Here is a 21287-nt window from a genome sequence, read left to right as displayed (position 1 = left end):
AAGATTATTAACACACTGTCAGACATTAAACAGCTCACTGAAAACTGAAAAACTTTCCCCTATCAAATAAATATATATTAAATAAATATAGGGACCTGGAGGTTGTGGGTTCGATTTCCGCTCCGGGTCTTTGAGGAGTTTGGTGTGTTCTCCCCGTGTCTGCGTGGGTTTCCTCCCACAGTCCAAAAACACACGTTGGTAGGTGGATTGGCGACTTGAAAGTGTCCGTAGGTGTGAGTGTGTGTCGCTTGGTGAAGGACTGGCGCCCCCTCCAGGGTATATTCCCACCTTGCGCCCAATGATTCCAGGTAGGCTCTGGACCCACTGTGACACTGAACTGGATAAGGGTCACAGATAATGAATAAATGGATGGATAAATAAATACATAAATAAAACAAAATGTAAACAATTCTTCATATTTTACATTCATGTTTCTGTCCAATTTGGACACACATTGTGTCTATAGTGTTAAACAACATTAGCCTTAGTAATGCAGAGTATTCACTCATTCATTCCTTGTCTTTAACCGCATATCCAGTTCAGGGTTGTGGTGGATTTGGAGCCTACCCAGAATGAGTGGGTGCAAGGTGGGAACACACCCTGGAGGGGGCACCAGTCCTTCACAGGGCAACACACACACACTCACTCACACCTATGGATATTTTTGAGTCGCTAATCCACCTACCAAGTTGTGTTTTTGGACCGTGGGTGGAAACCATAGCGCTTGGAGAAAACCCACGTAGCTATGGGATATCTAAAATTGTTATTAATAATTATTAACAGGGGTGGCACGGTGGTGCAGCAGGTAGTGTCGCAGTCACACAGCTCCAGGGACCTGGAGGTTGAAAGTTCAAATCCCGCTTGAGGTGATTGTCTGTGAGGTGTTTGGTGTGTTCTCCCCGTGTCTGCATGGGTTTCCTCCCACAGTCCAGAAAACTCAAAATTGGACATAGGTATGAATGTGTGAGTGTGTGTCACCCTGTGAAGGACTGGTGCCCCCTCCAGGGTGTGGTCCTACCTTGCGCTTAGTGATTCTGGGTAGGTACCAGACCCACTGCGACCCTGAACTGGATAAGTGGTTACAGATGAATGAATCTGTAATGAATGAATGATTCATTATTTTGTTGTGTATTGCTTCATATTACATCTGTAATTTAACCCATTAATTACGTAGATTAAAATATGTCTTAATCATGAACACTTCAAAAACTCACTAATATTTCTACATTGTGTACACTTTTCATGACTTTTGAATGAGGTTGTAGAGCATATAGAAGAATCTGAGACTGTTCTTTCATAGAAAATGTATTTGTATAATGCAGAGCCACTTGTCTTTCCTCTTCAATCCTTTCCTCTTTATGAGACTCGGGTCAGCGGATCAGGGTGGCAACAACAAAGGCTTATTTCTGTAGTCAGTGAACTATTTTGTGTGGGTTTTGCCATGGATCATTGGCCTAGTCTTATCCTCCTAGCAAAGGCAGCCACATGTTATTATAAAATTGCCTGGTTTGATGGAGGCTTTTATTTCATGTATCAGATTCCTATGGTGTTTGAAACAAAATAGTACCAGAGCATCCCATACTTACCACTACACCATCAGAATAACCTTACGACCACCTCCTAGTTTCTCCACTTGTCTGTTTTATCAGCTCCATTTTCTACCACGGTGGATCATATACTAAACTGTAGTCCATCTGTTGTTCTTCATACCTTTCACCCTGTCTTTCAATGGTCAGGGTTCCACAGATCATTTAAACATTGCAGTGTTTCTTACGTTTACTTTGAATTTAATTTAACATTTAATGTTGCATCTGGTCAACCTCATTTCATTTGTTAATGTATATACATTCCTTCATTTCAGGCCTGCAACACATTCCAAGAAAAGTTAGAGGGGGCAATTTAAGGTGGTTAACAAATACCATCTTAATGAAAAAAAAATACATAAAGAACCCTCAAAGAAAGACTGGAAGGGTTTACATATTTCTCCCTCTGCACTGTGTAACATCATTAAATGATTCAAGGATGCAGGAGTAATTCCAGCTCATAAAAGGCAAGGACAGAAACCTAAGCTGAACACCTGTGATCTCTGATCCCTCAGATGGTGCTACATCAAGAGCAATCGCATAGCTGGAATGTGCATTGTTTTCAGAAGAATCAGTTCTCCAGATTCATTTTGAAAGAAATAAACGCTATGTGCTCGGGACCTAAGACAAAAAGATCTGTTATCAGCCCCAAGTCCAATGGCCAAGGTATGTCAAGGTACGAGGTTGAGTCAGTGCCCTTGGCAAAGGTGTGATGTCATCACTGTGATGGCAGTATTAATGCAGAAAAGTACACAGTTCTTCAAGCAACATATGCTGCTATCAAGATGACTTTCTCTTCACGGACATGCATGCATTTTTCAGCAAGACAAAACACAAATAACTGCTGCACACATTACAAAGTCATGACTGTGGATGAATATTAATTGATTTGAGGTTGTAATTGTTTGCAGGGGACATATTCAAGACTTCAGAGGTGGTGGTATGTTAGTGAGAGTTGCGCAGGAGCGAGTGTTTTTTTTCTTTTTCCTCAGAAACACAGCTGCAATCTAGCAATGATAATTAGTATACTCATTAAAAAGAACAGCCATAGCTGTAGCCTAAATGAGCACTAACAGATTGTCTATGCTTTATCACCAATCAGGAATGTTGCTATTATCAAACAGATACATGAGAAATTAAAAAAAAAATCCTTGGCATTCAGTGACATAATGCTAATGCTAAATTGTCATACAATATCTTCAGGGTCCAGATTACATTTAGGTCCCATCCTTTAATCAGGAACAAAGTATGATGAGAGTATTTGGGGGGGTGTTTGGGGGTGTGAGAGTGTGGGTTACATTTTCACAGAACCATTTTCACCTTCAGGAGTGCATGCGATAACATCTTAACCAGTAAAATAGCACTTTTCATCTAGAGCTAGGTGAGACATAAAAGGAGTGTGTGTGCGCCCCCCCTCTATGAGATGGATTACTGTTTGTTGGCACTTTGTGGAGTAGTGATCCCCTCTTTTGTAGGGTTAAGCCTTCTGTGGATGAGCTGCAGTGGCGGTGGGTTTGGCAGGCTGGAAACTTGCTGGCCCAAGTTTTTTTTTTACCCCCCCTAGGAGAGGCCATTTCACAGATAGAATGCTGACACTCACACTACACATGCACACCCACTTACATACAAACACTGTGGCCGGAACCACACAATACACATCAATCACAGTCGCTCATGTTGAACTGCCAGCTAAGGGAAAACTGGAGTACAGAGAGAGTGAGTGAGCGAGCAAGAGAGCGGGAGAGAGAGAAGCACACCTGCACAAAGTTCAAATAAACATTTTTATTTTTAGCACTGCTCAGCCTCGTAACATTTAGCCATATACATAACGGTAGGACATCTAGTTATTGGTATTAAGATTGAAGTAGATTGTCTGCCTCTGCTGTAGCTACAGCTTTTTACTTCAGAGAAGGCTTTACATTAGATGTCTCTGTAATATTTATGTGAGAATGAGAACGATTGGCTCTAGTGCACAAATACCACCACAACTCAAAGGTATTTGATGGTACTTAATTACTCCAAAGTTCCAGTTCTCAAGTGCTCAGAGGTGAGCGGGAGTGGGTGGGGTGTGTACCACGACATTTGCCATGGTTACCTTTCACAAAGTGATATTGCAAAACTGAATGTCTGTTTAGCTACTGAAAGTAACAATTCACTAATCTTAAAGGGAGTCTACAAATTCTTGGACACACTGTATGAACAATACTCCAAACAAATAACTATAAGGATTCTGCCTTTTTTTTTTGTTAAGGTGCAGAGCAGCTTCAGCTGAAGGAAACAGCTGTGTATTCTGCAGCATGTGCTGCAGACATGGAGCACAAAACCTCCACAAAGCACAGCAGGCCCCCTACTGCTCTTGCTTGCTAGCAGCTGAGAGATGAATGGGAATCTGAGAGTTTGGTGAGCTACATGTACTTGTTTTTTTTGTTGTGTCGAGATTAGAACATTAATGTTTAACGGTGTAATGACATAATTGCTGATACAATCACGCATCTCTTTAGATCTAGTGTCTAAAGCCCTATTTGTGATGCAATGAAGACATCTGGATGCAGCTCATCAAAGTGAAAGGGGATGCAGTGGGGTTTGTTATAAATGTAACCATGCTCAAACTACTGCTTATTCTTGAGTGCGCTTGCAAATTCTGTAGTGTACTATTATTTTTCAGTACTTATTTGGTTTAGAGAGATGGTGAAATATGTATTGAAGAAGCTTACTTTTCAAACTGGGAGGGGGAAGGTAAATACATGTGTCCTTTATGACATTTGAACCAGTCTCTTTTGGAGCTGCTGGCATTATGTCATATGACCGCTTAACATTCTTGGAGGAGAATGGTAAAAGGATGGATTTTTATCATATTAAAAATAGGTATATTTAACTTAGTTAGCATTGTTTTTTTAACTTAATCTTCCCATTTACTTTAGGGACTGGACGATTTATATCCCACTGTCAATTAACACTGTCAACTTCACTCTCCCCAAGTGCAAAAGACTAGCATGCTAACACTGATGGTGTCTGCGCATGTTTTCAGCTGCAAGGGTTTTGGTTTGTTTTAAAGTTGGTTCACAAACACACTTCCTCTATTTTTCCACCAGCTGATAAAGAATGAGATGCGAAAAGATACTCTCTACGGATGTGGTTTTATTTCTGCTTACAGTACATTCTACAGATGCACGTGTGTTACATCACCTTGAAACAACATGGTACTTTAATGCCGCCTCTTAAAAACGATATTGGTCCTAAAAATATAGAAAGGAACAAATTTAAAGTCACAAAAACTGTACATTATTAAAAATTCACTAAACACCACATTTGGTTGTACATTTTTAGTACTTTTTTCTTCACTCTTTTAGGAAAAAAAAAGTCCCTTTCGTGTCGCCATGAACACAGTGAATTATGCACGTTCTGGTATGGGACAAGTTCAGTGTAAGAAACTACGTTAACACGGAGAAGTCTACTCGTCACGTTTTCTTGAGAAGAAACCATGCTGCTATAGCCCCAGTGCCATATCATCCATTAACTAATTACAGTCAACAGAAAACTTTCAGTGAAACTGTGAGAGAAGTATTATAAGCATTTGCATTAAGCTAGCTTTTCCTTGAATAATTTCATGTGAGGTCTTCAGACGTGTGGTAAGCAAACAATGGCTAACAATCAATAATCTGTCCTTACATGTTAGCCATGTTAAAAAGCTGAAGGAGATGAGGTTCGAAGAGCCATTTGTTCCACTGATAGTAACAGTAATAAGGAGACTCTGCATTGTAGGAAATGGGGGCCAACATTTTAAATTTCAACAAGTGAGTCTTTCATAGAGTAAGACAAAGTCCAAGTTTTAAGCATACTCAGGTCCACACTTTGTAACAAGATCATCAAATATTCTACTCTTACCTGTGGATATTGAGGTGAATTAAGAATGTCCCAGAAAATGTTCTTGTTCTTTTCAAAAACACAAGAACATTTGATCTGCTTCTTCTGATGAAGAATGAGTATCACTAAATATGCTATCTATTATCTGTGCTCCAAATGTACACATATAACCTTTCCACTTACAACAATAATCAATCCGTCTAGTACTTTTCAACACACTATTTATATATAGAGGCAAAAGGTCTTAAAACTGCTACACCGAGCTAGCAGAGGCTCCATAAAAAATGAACCAAAACAAAAAGGCGGCCATTTTCTTCAGTGCTGTCAAAACATGTTCTGCTGTTGTCAAGACATCTTGTTTTTCTGATAAAACAATGGGCTTAGCCGATTAAAAGTTCAAAGGAAATTGGAAATGAGGCAACTCATTCAAGAGGCAAGACCAAAGCTTTACAACAAGCAAGGAGAAGGGTCGGGAAGGTACAGGTTATAGAGTATTATAGAGAATAAAATGTTCCTCATCTTTTACTGGCCTTTTCATGAGTCATCTACACATCCCTACGATGTGATCTGTACACATACACTACAGGCTATTGCTATTAAATAATCCCAGCTACTCAGGGTTTTAATGTGTTTTAAGCATATAGAGTATATAATAATATAAAATATATATTGAGAAAAAAAGTTTCTAGACCTGATAAAACACTACATTAACATTGTCACCCCAAGGGACACACCTGGCAAGATGAAAATGAAGCATGATATTTTTAATGGGGAAATCTATGCTCGTGTTCAGGTAGATGTCTAAGCAGGCCCTGTCAGAAGCATTACAGTCACTATGGCTGAACCGACAGACGAAATATATACTTTCAACCACTTTACATGAGTAAAACAAGCTGAAGAAGTCACGATTCCTGATGAAAACGGACCAAGAACTGGTGTGACGTGTAACTGTGAGTTGCTGAAAGTAATGATAATAAAAAACTGCAATTAAAAATAGGATTTTTTTTCTATGCACCCAAGCAAAAATATTTGGGAGGAAGAAAAAAAAAAAAAAAAAAAAAACCCCGAACAACAGGCGGAAGAAAAAAAACACAACAAAAAGACTGGGCTTGAAATTAACAGAACAAATCTATACATGTATCTACACATATGTATACAGAGGACTGGAGATGACTCCAGAATCAGTCTTGGTATTAATGAGAAACACGGGGTTGAATGTGGCATTCAAATCTTTCCTTACATCAGCTCAGTAGCAGGCCTCTATTTGTCACTGTTCGAATAAAACTCTGCCCAACGGCTCTCAAAAAAGCGCCGCATGGAGTGGCCGGCCATGCCCACCTCTGATGTATCCTCGTTAAAGAGCTCACAGTTGTTGAAGACAAGTTGAGCATCCGCAGCGAACTCCTCACAACTACAATACCTGCAACATAGGACCAACAACATTATTGAGAGGGTACTCAAAAACATTATTCACTGCTAATAATCATTAGGAATAAGAACTTGGATTATTTAAATATAAAAACAGAATAAACGAAATCTACAGAATAACCTAAATCCTTAAAGAAACAATAGGGACATTCCCCTCTTCTAGTTCATTTTTCCAGCCCTGTACTGAAATCAATAGGGAGGGGGGTAGTGGTTGTTTCCTATAATCCTCCACAAAGTTACATAACACAGTTTCTGCAGTGCTGAGCCCAGAGTAGCACTGACAAAAGTTGTCTTCTATGGCATCGCAGCATTGTCAGAAGTAGGAGGGTGCAAAAAATGTATACCTGCAACGAATCGTTTCTTTGGGCATCTGTAAGTATCAACTTTTGGCAAATGATTCAGAATAGACTTAGTATCAGTGTTTTAACGACTTCTTGTAGTGAATATTTCCAAATGTATATCACACATCCCTATGATCTGGACCTGCTGTAAACAGTGGATCCTATGACCCTATCCCGACTCAAATCGTGAATCAAGGAGGATTCCCCTAGTAGGCAGATCATAGACCATCAATAAGGTGAGAAGTCACAGAACCAGGAGACATCAGCCAATAGCATTCACTGAGAGAAATTACCCTGACCCCACCCCCAACTGTCAAAAAGAAAAAAAACATTTGTTTCCAATCTTATTCAACTGAGAATGTGACAAATAGCCAAACTCTATTACCCTCCTTGTAGTAGCCTTTCACGCATTGTAAGGAAGTCCATAGGGTTTTTAATAATGCGTCTGTATCCAGGCACAAGTCGGGGGTTGACTGGCTCCAAGAAGGGCCAGGCATCTGCATGGGCTTCCATCTCCATCAGAATGATCCTGAAAATTCACACAAAAAGGTATGATGGGGAGGGAGAAGGGGGTTGTCTCAATTCTGAAAATTTGGGATTTTCCTGTTTGATTAACAGAAAATAAAACATTACAAAAAAAAAAAAAACCCACACAAAAACTTGGGAGGTTACATTTATTATTATTTTTTAAAATCAGATGCAGCATTTCAATAATAAAAATAGGTTTATGGAGATTCTACATTAGAACAGAGTTTATTTACAGAACATGGAAAGAATTTGGAAAAGTTGAAAAGTATGGATAAAAAGTCCATTCCAACATAAAGCTCAAAAAACAAAGGGCACAAGAAAATTGTAAAAAAAGATACTCCTTAAAACTCAAACTCACTCGCAGTATGTGAGGTCGGGTTGGTTCCGTGTAGCCATGCGTCTTCGTTTGGCAAGAGACTGACTTGTTCCACTAGACGGGGTAGGGCTTTCCTTCGGTCGTGCACTCAAGTTCCGCTTATGCCCGTCCTCGTCATCAGAACTTTCCATGCCATAGCCGAAACGCCGTTTTCGTGCACTGGACCTCTGCCGGGCCGATCGCTGTGGACGTGGACCATCACCCAAGCCCTGAAACACCAGACAGGCAAAACAAGCATAAATAAAAATACTACAACCAAAATGGAAACAGGAGATATTACACTAATACCTTGTGTCTGTCTAATATCGAAGGTACATTTTGAAAGGAATTAGAGTTTCATTCTAGTCAGTATCACCTTAGAAAGGCAGGTGGGACAGAACCAGTCTCCTTCTGGCACCTCAGTGACCTTTGGCCTCAGGCAGAACATGTGCCACCCACGATCACAGCCATCGCATAACAGCAGACTCTCATCATTATCACCTTTTCGACACATCTGACATGTCTGTGGACACATGCACACAACTGAGTGCTGAAAAGGTACTAGTCTAGGTACTAGTCTAATACCACAATATAAGTAGTGCAAATATTCTGTGGATAGGTTTATGGCATATCAGTGCAGTGATAGAGATCTAAATACTTAGGAATTTATTTTTAAATAACTGTAAGCACAATAAATGCAATGCAAAAGTCTAAGAGTGCACATTTAGAACGTTTAGGGGCAAAAATGCCCTAATTGGCCAGAGTTCCTCTCTTTGTTTTATTGTTTGTGTGATGCTTCTGTTAAATAAATGAAGCATTACACAGATGCTTCTGGGGGCATCTGAAATGAGCTTTATCTACTAACTCTTGCTAAGGTATGTAAGTGTTATGTAATGTATATATTACATTTTACATGTTTTAAATAAAAATATGTAAAATGTAATATATACATACACAATATATACACACACACGTAAAATATATTATTAATGAGCAGAAGGGGGGAAGGAAGAAGAAAAAAAAAAAAAAAAAAAAAAAAAAGTACACTTCTGCCAAGATATTACTGACAAATCTCCCAGTGACAGACAGTGCTCTCACCACTCGAACAATGGATTTCTCCCAGGCAATGGCCTTTTCCAGCTGCAGAAAACACAGGGCAAGCTGAGAAGCACTGCGGCAGCGATCCAGGGCTTGCCTCCAAGTCCTCAGTCTGGGTGTGATCTCAGTCTCCAGACTACACACACACACAGGTTGTCTGCTTATAAATATCCTTCATGTATCATTCACAGCATTTTACATATTTGAGAACACAGGTTTTCAGTGTTTTGAAGCTGAGTGGTTGTGCAAATGCAGACCCTTACAGTTATGAAAAGTAATTAAATCAAAATATGTTTTGTTACATTATTGTAACTGACCTGACAGCATCCATGGGCATCTCATCTCCTCCCGGTGGGGGTGTGAGTGGGGCCAAGCGTACCACCTCAGATAAGGTCCAAAGTGGATCCTTGAGGTAACGGCGTTCAATGTTCCTCTCCAGGTTGGTCAGCCGCAGAACAGCCAAGTCCAGTGGGTTGGAGGGCACACGCAGCAGGTCCGACCACTCCTTCTTGATTTTCACCATCCAGTCATCCCTAGGGTCCACCTCGTGCTCATAATACTGCAGGTCTTCCCGAGTAGAGTCAGGCTCTGGTGCAGTGTACGTCTAATCCAGCAGAAGACAAAAAAAGAAAAAGAGAAAAAGAATATGACATTTCAATTAAACTACTTTTATCTATGAAAATCAAGCCCTTTTCACCGCTGAGCGACAGTGCCGTACTTTGGTTACAAATGCCATTTACCCTACATTGTACTATACTCTGGCATTTTTAATCAGCCACTCAGGTGCATATTGTAGGTACAGATTACTGGCTCTAACCCATCTAGGACCAACACTGACAAGATATTCTTCAGAAAAGCAATAATATTAACATGGGAGTTAGTAGTTAGCAGGTTAATAAATGACGTTTAAAAATGATGTTAATCTCCTTGTACATGCACCCTACAGGTATTACAATCCAACACTACAAGCATGCAGGGCACCACTTCACAGTTCTAGACTCTACCTAGAAAACAACCATCACGTGATTGCCGTCAGTAAAATCAGCAGTGCTTTACCCGAGTTTTCAGCTGGAGCACTTATTCATTACTTTAAAATTAGGGCAGACTTAGGAAAACATTTTCGATGTACTTATTAAAGAGAACATGAGGACACTGGACCCAACTGGACACCAGACACACTGTCAATAACATGAAACCTCTGTATGAAGGTGTGCTAGACTGGTGGGAAGAAGTAGTACTGAAGGAATTCACAGGATCTGAATTTATATAACAATAGTCATTTATGGGCTTATGAGACTTAAAGGCTAAGCACCAGCTCTATGAAAGTGTCAAACAAATAAATACAGTGGAATTTGAGTTCCTAACTTGTGTTTATTGATGGTAAGAAAACATGTTATGTCTTACTAAGGAATAAGGTTTAAAAAGGAAACTCTAATAGGCGTCTTGTCTGTGACGTAGATGGTGGACAACAACTCTAGAAGTTGCACTTAATTTAATGCAAAATGACGAAAAGGTGTGTTGTTTTTGGCTGCAATAATTCAATGTCCAGTGGGACATCTGTGAACAAATGACCCAAAGATCCCAAAATATCCAGAAAATGGACTAAATTTGTCAACTTTAAACAAGCACTTTGGAAAGGACCATCCGCTCACTCCGTTATCTGTAGCTCATTTCACTGGCGCTTTTCCAACAATATGGGCATGTAAGGACACCAACGACAGGTGTTCAAGAGCCTCTGTAACATGGAGGTAAACAGGGTAAGTACACTTACTTCACCTGTTTTAGCTGGTGTTAGTTAACGTTAGCTTGACTTGCTAAACTCGGTGGCTCAGATTATACTCGGCTACATAGCTGCATTACGGAGGTTTATAGTGTCGGATGAATTCGAGTTCGACTTCGATCACATTTACAAGAATAACGGTACCTCTAAATTTGAGTTTGGCTTATTGCTAGACTATTGTCATGAATAATGTTGGTTATTTAGCTAGATACTGTCATAACAGTCAGTCATAACGGTGTTTTACCGCAGAGTTGTTCAGCTGTTGTCCACCGGTGACGTCATGGTTGCGTTCAAGAATTTCCGTAGCAAGCTCGGGTTTTTTCGTCAATTTAATAAAATTGTCAGTTTTAAAGCAAATTAAGCTGCTATTTTCATTTTAATTCATACTCATGTCAGTAACTAAAATAATGTGAAATATTCATGGAGGCCCATTAAGTGGTGCTTAGCCTTTAAATGTCTCCCACAATGTATTGTCAGAGCCACTATATCAATAATAATGTGTGTGCTGTTGCCTTGTACAAGTTGGTCTCTCGTGCAGTTTAGCATCCATAAGCAAGGTAAACAAATGTAATTATTTCTTCGAGGAATTGTACAGTTGACTTGGAGCGTAATATTTATGATTATATTTAAATGACTGGTTAACAGGATATTTCCCATCCATCAAAAAATGCTATCATAACTGCCTCCATTCGAGATTTATACATGGACATGATATTTTCTGATGGAACCATTAGTCAGTAAAACAATATCTATTATTAAATGTACCCAAATATCTGTTCAGCGGTGGTCCTATGGTCATCTCTAAAGTGATAAATGGTATAGAGTAACCCAGTGTTGCAACTGAGTTTTGAATGGTTTGTTTTGAAGACAGGAAAACGTGAAAGGAATGTGTCAGGAGGGGGAAAGGTCTGTACTAAAGGAACACCAGGTTAAAGAAAGAGGAAAAGTGCTTTCTGTTTAAATTTCTTGTTGGAGGTTGAAACAGAGACTTAACCATCATGGCACTTTGACATTCAGATTACTAACCAATCTCTTTAAAAGCAGGTTACCTGGTTACAATCTCCCTAGTTTCTTCAATAAAACCCTGATACACAATGCATCGTTTCCAAATGATAAAACATATACATGCATATCACAAAAGTGATACAATCTTTCAGATTTTCCATGTTAGAATTTCTGTTTGTATTTGTCATGATGGTTATAGCCTCAAAAGGCCCCCCTCCTACCCTGGTTATCGTACCTGAAATCCTTCAGCTGACGATTCGGCGGCACTCTCAGTGTCGCTCTGTCCACTTGGGGTAGCCATCTTTGAATATAAAGTGTGGACATTATGATGCAATGGCTGTGCCAATTGTCCCCAGCCCATACATGAAGCCAGACCACACCCCCCCCCACCCCACACACACACAGATACACAGCTCCCTCTGCTGTTCAATCAGCTCAGGAACACGCATGAATGACGGAATGCATTGCAGCCCTAGTGGGCCTATGGCATCTTAACCAAGCACAAATTAATCAAATGGGCTGTGGGGGTTAAAAAAAAATAATAATAATAAAAAAAAAAGTATGCACTATAATAGTATGACAGATTAATCTGATAAACCGAAAGGTTTTTACATTTGGGCTGTGGGACAAAATGTTCATGCTTGTACTAGCAGCATGTAATAATGGCTGTACTTTTCATATAATTACAAGTTGCTAGACTGATACACTGAACAAAAGTGGAACCCACTGCAATAATCAGCATATGCTGATGAATTGGAATCTCTTCATGCTCTTTAGAAAACAACCCTGCTCTATCTCACCTTAAGCTGAAGATCAGCACCCAGCACTCTTTGCTCCAGATCCTCCACCCATTGAAGGACAGTAATGTCAATCTGCATGGCCAGCTCTTGCACCTCCCATGGTTTCTGTTTTGCCTCCAGCAACCCCCCAACGTCTTTTTGCTGAAATATGGGGTCTGACAAAACAACACGCAAAGGACTTTTTCATTAATTCAGTTATGGACCATTTAATGTCCACAGTGCAAACAAAATGACCACAGACACATAGGAATTTCTGGCAACCATCTTCAGTTACTTCAAATACTTTGTAAATAGTGCTTTATTGTTAACATAAACAAAATATGAAAAACACAGTTAAATAGAGTAGTGTAAACATCAGGTAGTGCTGTTTAGGAGCTTTTTCAACAACGCTACCTACAAGCTGGCCATCTGCTTTGGCACCGTTGATGGACGCCACATCCAGTGTTTCAAGACAGGTATTTTCTATTTTAATCTTCATGCCCTCGGCTATTGGAGTGACTTGTTGATCAGCACGACTATACTAATACATTTGTTTTGGTCTGAAACATCCACCAAAAATATACAGTACTGTGCAAATGTTTCACGCCCTCTATTTTTTTCAGTACAAATTCTGTTATAGATATTTATTTTATTAATTATGCATTATGGAGTCAGTACAAAATCTTTTCAGATTTACTTTACCATTAATAATAATGTTACAAAAAAGAATAATTGTATGTCTGTAAAGAAACTGCATAAAAAAAAAGCAATGTGACAATCCAACTTCTTAAAAGGAGTGTGGCAGATTCTCCAAGACACTCAGTAAACCTACCACCTAATTTCTATAGAAAACTGTATGAACTGTACCTAGGACTAACATTTAAGAGGAAAAAAAGCAAATGTCATCACATATAATACCAACTTTCTTTCGTTTATTGTACATTGTTGTTTTTTCTTTCAAATAATAAAGAATTAATTCCATTATTTTTGAAGTAACCTTTACTTTCCAACATATTTTGCATGTGCCTAAAACTTTTGCACAGCATTGAATCTGTCAGGCTCTAGTTATATGTTTAAAAACTACTCCTTAGTAATGACTCACCAGTCATGGTCCGTGCACAGAGCTCTGCCAGGAACTCCATATGTTTGGTGAGGTGCTTGTGGAGAACCTTCTCTCTGATACCACGAGGGTGGAGAGCAGTCAAAATAGCTGTCAGTTCTTCAGGATTGCTTACCCACCACCAGCCATTTACCATAGCTGTAAAAAGAACAAATGTGTTAACTCCTACAACAGTCTTTCTAGGACATCATCCACTGCAGCATCGTGGAACATCCATTTGCAATTAACGGGTTATTGTTACAAGTGTTTAGAAGATAACATTTCTATTTAACTTACAAATAAACTGTAAACTTAAAGCAATGGACACCCTTCAAAATATTATACTAATATATAATATTATATAAATATAATCAAAAGCACTGACCAAGTGGAATGGGCTTGGCCACAAGCTGAGTGAAGTACTTCTGCTCTAGCTCCTGGAAGAGAGAGGATGGTGGCCTGCCCCTTCTCTTAGCTGTTCCGGACCGAGCGTGCCCACGGCCAGCACCACTGCCTCTCCTTCGCCTCCTCCCAGGCCTGAGGGCTACAGTAGGGCATACCTGAGGAGGGGGAGTCACAGCCTGCAACACAAATACATAGCACTCATTATAAAATAATTACAATATATACAGAGAAGAGGAAAATCTGTGACTTAAATGATACACACAAATAAAATCTAGATCTCCAGAAATATGTAACATTGCTGGTTATTATTTATAGAAGATACAAATACTCCAATCACAAACTGTGACAGATATACAAATATTATTAACATCAAAGTATCTACTAAAACCATTTAAAATTAATACTATCCAGCACTAGGTACATAAACATTTTAACATGTTTCCATACACTGAATGTTATGTTAATCCCAATGAGGACCAACTCATCTGATGTACATATAACAACATTTCCAAAATTATTTTCAGTTAAACATTCGCAGCGCTCACCTGTGGGAGTGGTCCAGAAAGAGGTGTGGCACTCTGAGGAAGGGGTGTGTCACTCGGGGGAAGAGGTGCGTCTTTAGTGGGAGACATAGAGGTAGATGAGGGTTGACAAGGCTGGGACAGAGACACCTCGTCACACGGCTCCTTAGGCAGTAGGTTGAACCACTGTCCTCTCTTCTCTGCCAGCTCCTTCATACCATCCTCGGGTTGGCTCATGTCTTGACTCTGGTCCGCCCCAGATGATAAATCTGGTGTGTCAGCAGTCACAGAACTCTGGGGCTGGCTGAGCCAAGTCTGGAAGGCTGACTGTGAGAGATCTTGCATTTTGGAGTCAGGGCCTGCCCCTATTATGGAATCTTCACCACCTGATTTGCTGCTGCGCCTGCGCCGGCGGTTCTTGACGGTGCGCAGATGGAGCTCTACTTCGGGTTTGATTTTGCGGGGGCGACCCCTTCCTCGAGGGGTACTCATTAGAGAAGCCTCGCCTGGAAGAGGGTCCACCTCTGGGGAAAGGCAGGAAGAGGGAGAAAATGGAGTGGAATGAGAAGGGGAAGAAGGGAGGGACATTTTGGTAACACTGGGCACAGGAGACATCGGGGGCTCCTCTTTGATCTCCGCCTTCACTGGACATGAAACTTCTTTCTTTACTGAGGTAACCGGCACATCCTTCACCAGAACGTCATCTGAGGCTGCAAGGAAGAAAACCAGGTTGAGTCCAAAGTGGAATATGTATGTTTCTTGCATAAAACTTCTAAAACATCTGTTAATAACAAATAGCTAATAACAAATATCAGCTGATTATCAAAATTTAGTGTAAACAACAAACTAAAAGGAAATATACATGTATTAAAAAATAAACTGTGAGGATAAACAAGTACTTGAATACTAATATAGTTATATATTCTGAACTGGGCTTCTAACTGGAAGGTTGCTGGTTCAGTCCCCAGAGCCGGCACATCATGACTGAAGTTCACTAGTGTGTGTAAATGTGTGGATCACTAGACGAATTGGGTTAAATGCAGAGAACAAACTCTGTGTGCACACTCTGTGTGCAGTGACCAATACAGTGATTCTAATTCTAGTACAGTTAACCTATAAACAGTATAGAAAGGGCTGCAGTACATTCCACAAAATTAATAATAAACTGAGAACTCAAGAAAGTACATTCATATTCACAATGATTACTACTTATTGCATGAAACCTTCTCAACAAACAGTAATGTCTTTAACGTTTAATAAAATTTAATATCTAATAACTAACAATTAATATCTGGAACTTCTAGTTATAATGCGGGCAAGTTCCTTTTCCCCCTAACAACAGTGCTTTGATTAACATATGTTTCTTATGCTTATTCATTCATTCGTTGTCTGTATCCTCTTATCCAGTCCACCATGGAAGGGGTAACAGTCCTTCACAGGGTGACACACACTCACATTGACACCTACGGACACTTTTGAGTCACCAATCCACCTACCAACGTGGAGGAAACCCACGCGGACACTGGGAGAACACAAACTCCTAACTGACAGTCACCGGGAGCAGGGCTCAAAATCACAACCCTAGGACCCTGGAGCTGTGTGACAGTGACTCTACATGTTGTAGTGCACTAGACCTATCCTAAATAATAAAAACAATTGTCTGAAAATTTGTTACCTGTCATGGTAAGTATGTTTGTACATAATGAAATGTCATACCAGTGATCTCTTATCATCATGTATGTTTTCACCACACTAGATAAACTGTGTGAAGCCACCACAACAATAAATAAAAGTACTCACCCAAGATCTCCTCTGGCCCTTCCACCAGCACACCTCCAATATGGGGCAGCAACCAGTACCTGCGTCTGTAACGATCCTGCCCCAAAAGCATGGCTCGCATAGAATGTGAGGACTGCAGCAACTTCTTACGGAAAAAAACTTGTCGCTGCAAAAGAACACCATTAGATGGATCATATGAATTTAGTCCACTTGTTGAGTATCCTGTACATATTTATACTGTGTTTCAACTGAACCCATCAAGTTCTCAAGCCTGGCTTGAAAACACCTTGTGCAAACTGTGTTCACTGTTTGCAAGCTGCAACCAAACACTTTTTTTTCTGAAAATCCTACCTTAGTTAATTTATCAATCTGCCGCTCCAGTTCAGGAACACTTGCATTGTTAGGACTTTCAGTCTACAAGGAAGAATAAAGCATTTTATTGCACTGCTGCCTCAGATTCACTGTCCATTCATATAACAATGATTATATTTTATGTTAATCACTACATTTAGTTGATATTTTAACTGAAGTGGTAGGCAGTAGCTTTATCTTACTATGAAGATTTTGCTTCAGGAAGACAGCAGACTAAAGCACCACAGAATAATAAACCTAAGGCCTATGAAAAGCATATCTTCACCTCTGTGAGTTTTGGCTCCTCTTTGGGCCGGCGTCGGCTACTCCGCTCCAGCAAACCGTTCTCCTCTAAACTGTCTTCCGTCATACCAACCCGGGAACTACGTCTCCGCTCCTCAAAACATAACTCTTCTTCAGAGCGGCCTGTCTTCCGTGCTAAAGCAGCCTTCAGTCTGATAAATAGTAACGGCACACATTTAGAGTAGGTAAGTTGATATCAGATTCTCAGGGGAAAAAAGCTCATCTGAGAAATAGATTTAAATAAAATCATACTTGCGCAGCTTGCCCTCAATAATCCACTTATTCTTTCTGTAGGTAGCCATGTTCTCCAGTGTATTGTCAATATCCCTGAATATCCAGAAAAAAAGTCAACTATAAATAACATCCATTTTGTAACCAGTACTAACATTATTACACATATGGCAGAACCTAGAACTAGCACAAAACCAACAATGGCATATTATCCATTAGCATGTAGCAAAACTGCTACAACATTGCCTCATTTAATAATAACACCCATTCATGTAACATCTGAGGTTAGTTAGGATGGTTACATTTCACATACAGTAAGTGTGAATTCCTAGCAGGACATTGGCATGTTACAATTTTCTATATCAATTTAAAAAGTACCCTACTGTAATTGCACACAGTGTATCTTCAGTGCATCCCCCGCTAAACACAAATAAAGCCTGTGACCAAAAGATACAATTACCTGATGACTATGTTGCTAGCATTAAGCTCCTCCACCAGGAAGGCCAGGATAGAGGCCTTGACGTCAGGGCACAGAGTCTGGAAGCTTTTAGTGCGGAGGCTGTTGCACACCTCTGGTTCAAAGCCATGAGATTCCAGAAAGATGCGCAGCACCTCGGACACTGTGTAGTGGCTCAACTCCAGGTCCACCAACTTCTCACCCAGGATCTTCACAGACTAGAAAACAACAAAGGGAGGGGAAGTGGAGAGTGGACAAACAGAATATAATATGACCGGCTTTACATATAGCAAATTAAATATGATCAAACAGTTATCATCAGAAACAAGCACAGCAGAAATAAAAAAGGAAAGAGCTTGGTTTAATTTAGCAGTGTGTTCATAAAAGGTCACAGAGCACATGTATTAAATTTTCACCTGTAATGCATTGTTTATTTTGTTCACGAAAAAATTTAAACGCCTCCTTTTCTTTTCCCTACATACCAAATATCAGTCCATACTACAAGCAAATCTACTTTTCTGTGTCTAAAACCTTAAAGTCTCTGAAATCCACATCAGGAGTCATTATAATTCCAAATTATCACTAACCAAAATGGATAATACCCCAGAATAATAAATAAATATATAAAACACTCAACTTTGACAGTAAAATGGTTCAATGAAAAAAAAAAAAATTATATATATATAAAAAACATAACACTCATAACATAACATTTTAAGTCTATATTCAGTACTTCAATCAGGCAGAAGAATAAAAATGGCTTTAAATATATTCCAACAACAATTTATGGAACACCCCAGACCTACCTGGTAATAAGATGGCAGTCCAGGATCAATCAACACTGCCTCCATTAGTTTTACCAACAGATCCAGAAGCTCATTCTGGCTATTGCCCACACCCAGAAGACCCTCTTGTAGGGTGGCCAAGCTGGGAACATCCTTTGTTACCTGGAGACCAAGTACCTTCCCATAGCTATGCAGAAACTCCACTACCGTGATACAATAGGAGAAGGCCACACCTGAGAGCACCAATCCAGGAATACGAGACAACTCTGGCAGAGGCTTTAAGAACAAGGAATCACAAAACATGAGCGAATTAATTAAATAATTTCAATAGTAAATGTGAAAAGAGAAACAAAACATTTGAAGATATAGTTTTGTCACAGTGTCTACTATGAAACATTAAAACAATCAAAGGTCCAAAGGTTATACTTTGACCAGCTTGGGAGTTCAAGCACTGAAACTTAAGATTAATGCCGGTAAACAAGTTACACAACAAGAGATCAAATACAGTGTTTTGTTTTCTTACAATAACAAGGAGAAATATTGTCCATTTACCGCATGGTCAGTAAGACACATGTCCTCGGTGGGTTTCTTCAGCTCTTCCAGAATCAACTGTTGTCTCTTCCTCTCCTCCAAACGTTTCTGCAACTGTGCCCTCCTCTCCGCCTGCCTTTTAGCTGCCAGTGCAGCCTGTGCCTTGGCCTCTGCTTCAGCCTGGGCTTTTGCCAGAGCCTTGGCTTTGCTACGGGCTGTTGCTGTCCTCTTCACAGGGCTGGCCTTCTCCAGATCCTCCTCTACTGGGGAAGGAGCTGGGGTCTTCCTCCTGCGACCACGCTTTTTGGGCAGATCTGAAACTGGCTGGGGCATCTCTGTGTCTGGAAACAGGTTTTGCTCTTGCTCCTCTGACGTGGGCTCTTTGGCACTTAACTGTTCAAACACATTAATTGAATTTGACACTGAATGAAATCTACACAATTTACATCAGGATTTAATTTTAAAGAGGCAGATTTATGTATTTATTTATTTATTTTTAAGTGTTTTGAACTACGTTACCTTAGCTTTAAGTTTTTCCTGCTTAATCTTTTTGTTCTTGGCATCTTCCCTCCGCTTCAATCTTGCCTGTGTAAGAGGAAAAACAAAGAATCATAGCAAAACAAGATTTGAAACAATCTTCTTCTTGAGCAGAATAATATTCATTTTATTTTCTTGCTTAAGTATTAAAAAATATATATATTTCTTGGGTAGACACTGACATGGAACTACCATTAACACAGCAACAGAATCTCACCTTTTTCTTCATTTTCTTCTTGATCTTAGCCAGTTTCTCCTTCTCCTCTTCTGTAAGCTCCTCTGTGGAATGAAGAGAACATACAAACACCTGCTCTTGAATTGCAATAAGTTTCCACCTTATGTTAAAAATTTCCTAACGTATATCCTGTGTTTTTGTATTAATACAACTCCTGTCTCAGTTTTCTTTAGTTACAATCCAACCTAAAAAGCATCTGCACTTACCCTTTGCTTCTAGTCTCAGCAGCAGCCTGGCATCTATTTTGCTCAGCAGGTCTATCATCTTGGCCTTTGGAGGTCTGCCTGGGCGCCTCTGTGGCGTGCCTCTGGGCCGACGACCACGAGGCCGAGGTTTGCCTTCTTTGTCAGGATTTGGAGGGCGACCACGTCTACCCGTTATCGACATAATCATGGAGGGGATTTCCTCATTGGCCAGCTGGAACCATTTCTTTCCCTGTAAGTCACATTTAAATGAATACCTCAATTGAAAAACTTATATGAAAATGTATTGAAAAGTGTTTTAAAGAGAGTAAAAATTCACAGTCTAGATAGAGGTATGGAATGAAGCAATCCTCAAATAACAGGTAAAACAACAGGCACAACCTGCAGTTCAGATAACCAAAAAAAAAAAAGAAAAAATGCTTGGCAAAATATTTTACATGCAGATTATATTACTGTTTTAGTTACAGAAAATTTGCCCTGATCCTAGAACTAATATTTATATCATTATTTTAAGTGCTGGAGTATCTGACACACAGGAAAAAAATAACAAACAAAATATGATTTGAGATTCACTGCACAAAAAACATGTTTTTCAGTAGGACAAGGCCAATCCTCATTCTGCATGGATTACAACAGCATGACTCCTTAGTAAGAGAGTCTGGGTGTTAAACTAGTCCAGAAGTGTCACCCATTGAAAACAACTGGTGCATTATGAAACAAAAATAATGGACACCTCAAACTTTTGAGTTTGAAAGAATGGAAAAACATTTCACTTTCAAAATTACAGAAATTGGTTCCCAAACATTTACTGAGTGTTGTTAAAATGTGATGCAACACAGTGGTAAACATGTTCCTGTCACAAATTTTTAGGAATATGTTGCCAAAATGTTGTGTTTATAGGATTTAAATGATTTGCATATCATTGCATTTTGCACATTGTGAAAACTTTCTTGGAAATGTTTATTTGTAGATGTTTATTTGGCTCCTGACTGGCGAATAGAATTAAAAATATGGACTGGCAGATTAAGTAACCTCAAACTGTAGAGAATCACCTTCAGACACTTAGGGCACACTGACCTCCAGTTATTC

The 21287-nt window shown here is 39.6% G+C and overlaps 1 protein-coding gene across 4 annotated transcripts in view; it reads right to left on the bottom strand.

Moving 5' to 3' along the window:
• Nucleotides 1–3405: 3405 nt before the first annotated feature.
• Nucleotides 3406–21287, bottom strand: part of baz2a (bromodomain adjacent to zinc finger domain, 2A) — a 28128-nt gene continuing 10246 nt past the window's right edge. For 3 of the 4 annotated variants that reach the window (XM_066670316.1, XM_066670315.1, XM_066670318.1), the window contains exons 10-30: nucleotides 20202–20430; nucleotides 19978–20039; nucleotides 19743–19808; nucleotides 19245–19616; nucleotides 18714–18968; nucleotides 17911–18125; nucleotides 17472–17546; nucleotides 17203–17371; nucleotides 16917–16979; nucleotides 16587–16731; nucleotides 14811–15496; nucleotides 14246–14441; nucleotides 13864–14019; nucleotides 12783–12937; nucleotides 12218–12283; nucleotides 9515–9801; nucleotides 9198–9333; nucleotides 8476–8622; nucleotides 8103–8329; nucleotides 7602–7745; nucleotides 3406–6867 (exon numbers count right to left, since the gene is read on the bottom strand). In XM_066670316.1, the coding sequence (XP_066526413.1) occupies nucleotides 6708–6867; nucleotides 7602–7745; nucleotides 8103–8329; nucleotides 8476–8622; nucleotides 9198–9333; nucleotides 9515–9801; nucleotides 12218–12283; nucleotides 12783–12937; nucleotides 13864–14019; nucleotides 14246–14441; nucleotides 14811–15496; nucleotides 16587–16731; nucleotides 16917–16979; nucleotides 17203–17371; nucleotides 17472–17546; nucleotides 17911–18125; nucleotides 18714–18968; nucleotides 19245–19616; nucleotides 19743–19808; nucleotides 19978–20039; nucleotides 20202–20430 (4011 nt within the window). In that variant the 3' untranslated portion in view covers nucleotides 3406–6707. The remainder of the gene's footprint in view (nucleotides 6868–7601; nucleotides 7746–8102; nucleotides 8330–8475; nucleotides 8623–9197; nucleotides 9334–9514; nucleotides 9802–12217; nucleotides 12284–12782; nucleotides 12938–13863; nucleotides 14020–14245; nucleotides 14442–14810; nucleotides 15497–16586; nucleotides 16732–16916; nucleotides 16980–17202; nucleotides 17372–17471; nucleotides 17547–17910; nucleotides 18126–18713; nucleotides 18969–19244; nucleotides 19617–19742; nucleotides 19809–19977; nucleotides 20040–20201; nucleotides 20431–21287) is intronic. The other variant, XM_066670317.1, reaches the window with a different exon arrangement.

The sequence above is a fragment of the Hoplias malabaricus genome, chromosome 5, assembly GCF_029633855.1.
Source record: "Hoplias malabaricus isolate fHopMal1 chromosome 5, fHopMal1.hap1, whole genome shotgun sequence".
NCBI classification, from domain to species: Eukaryota; Metazoa; Chordata; class Actinopteri; order Characiformes; family Erythrinidae; genus Hoplias; species Hoplias malabaricus.
Note: the sequence above shows the minus strand (reverse complement) of the source record. Positions and strands in the feature narration are given on the sequence as shown.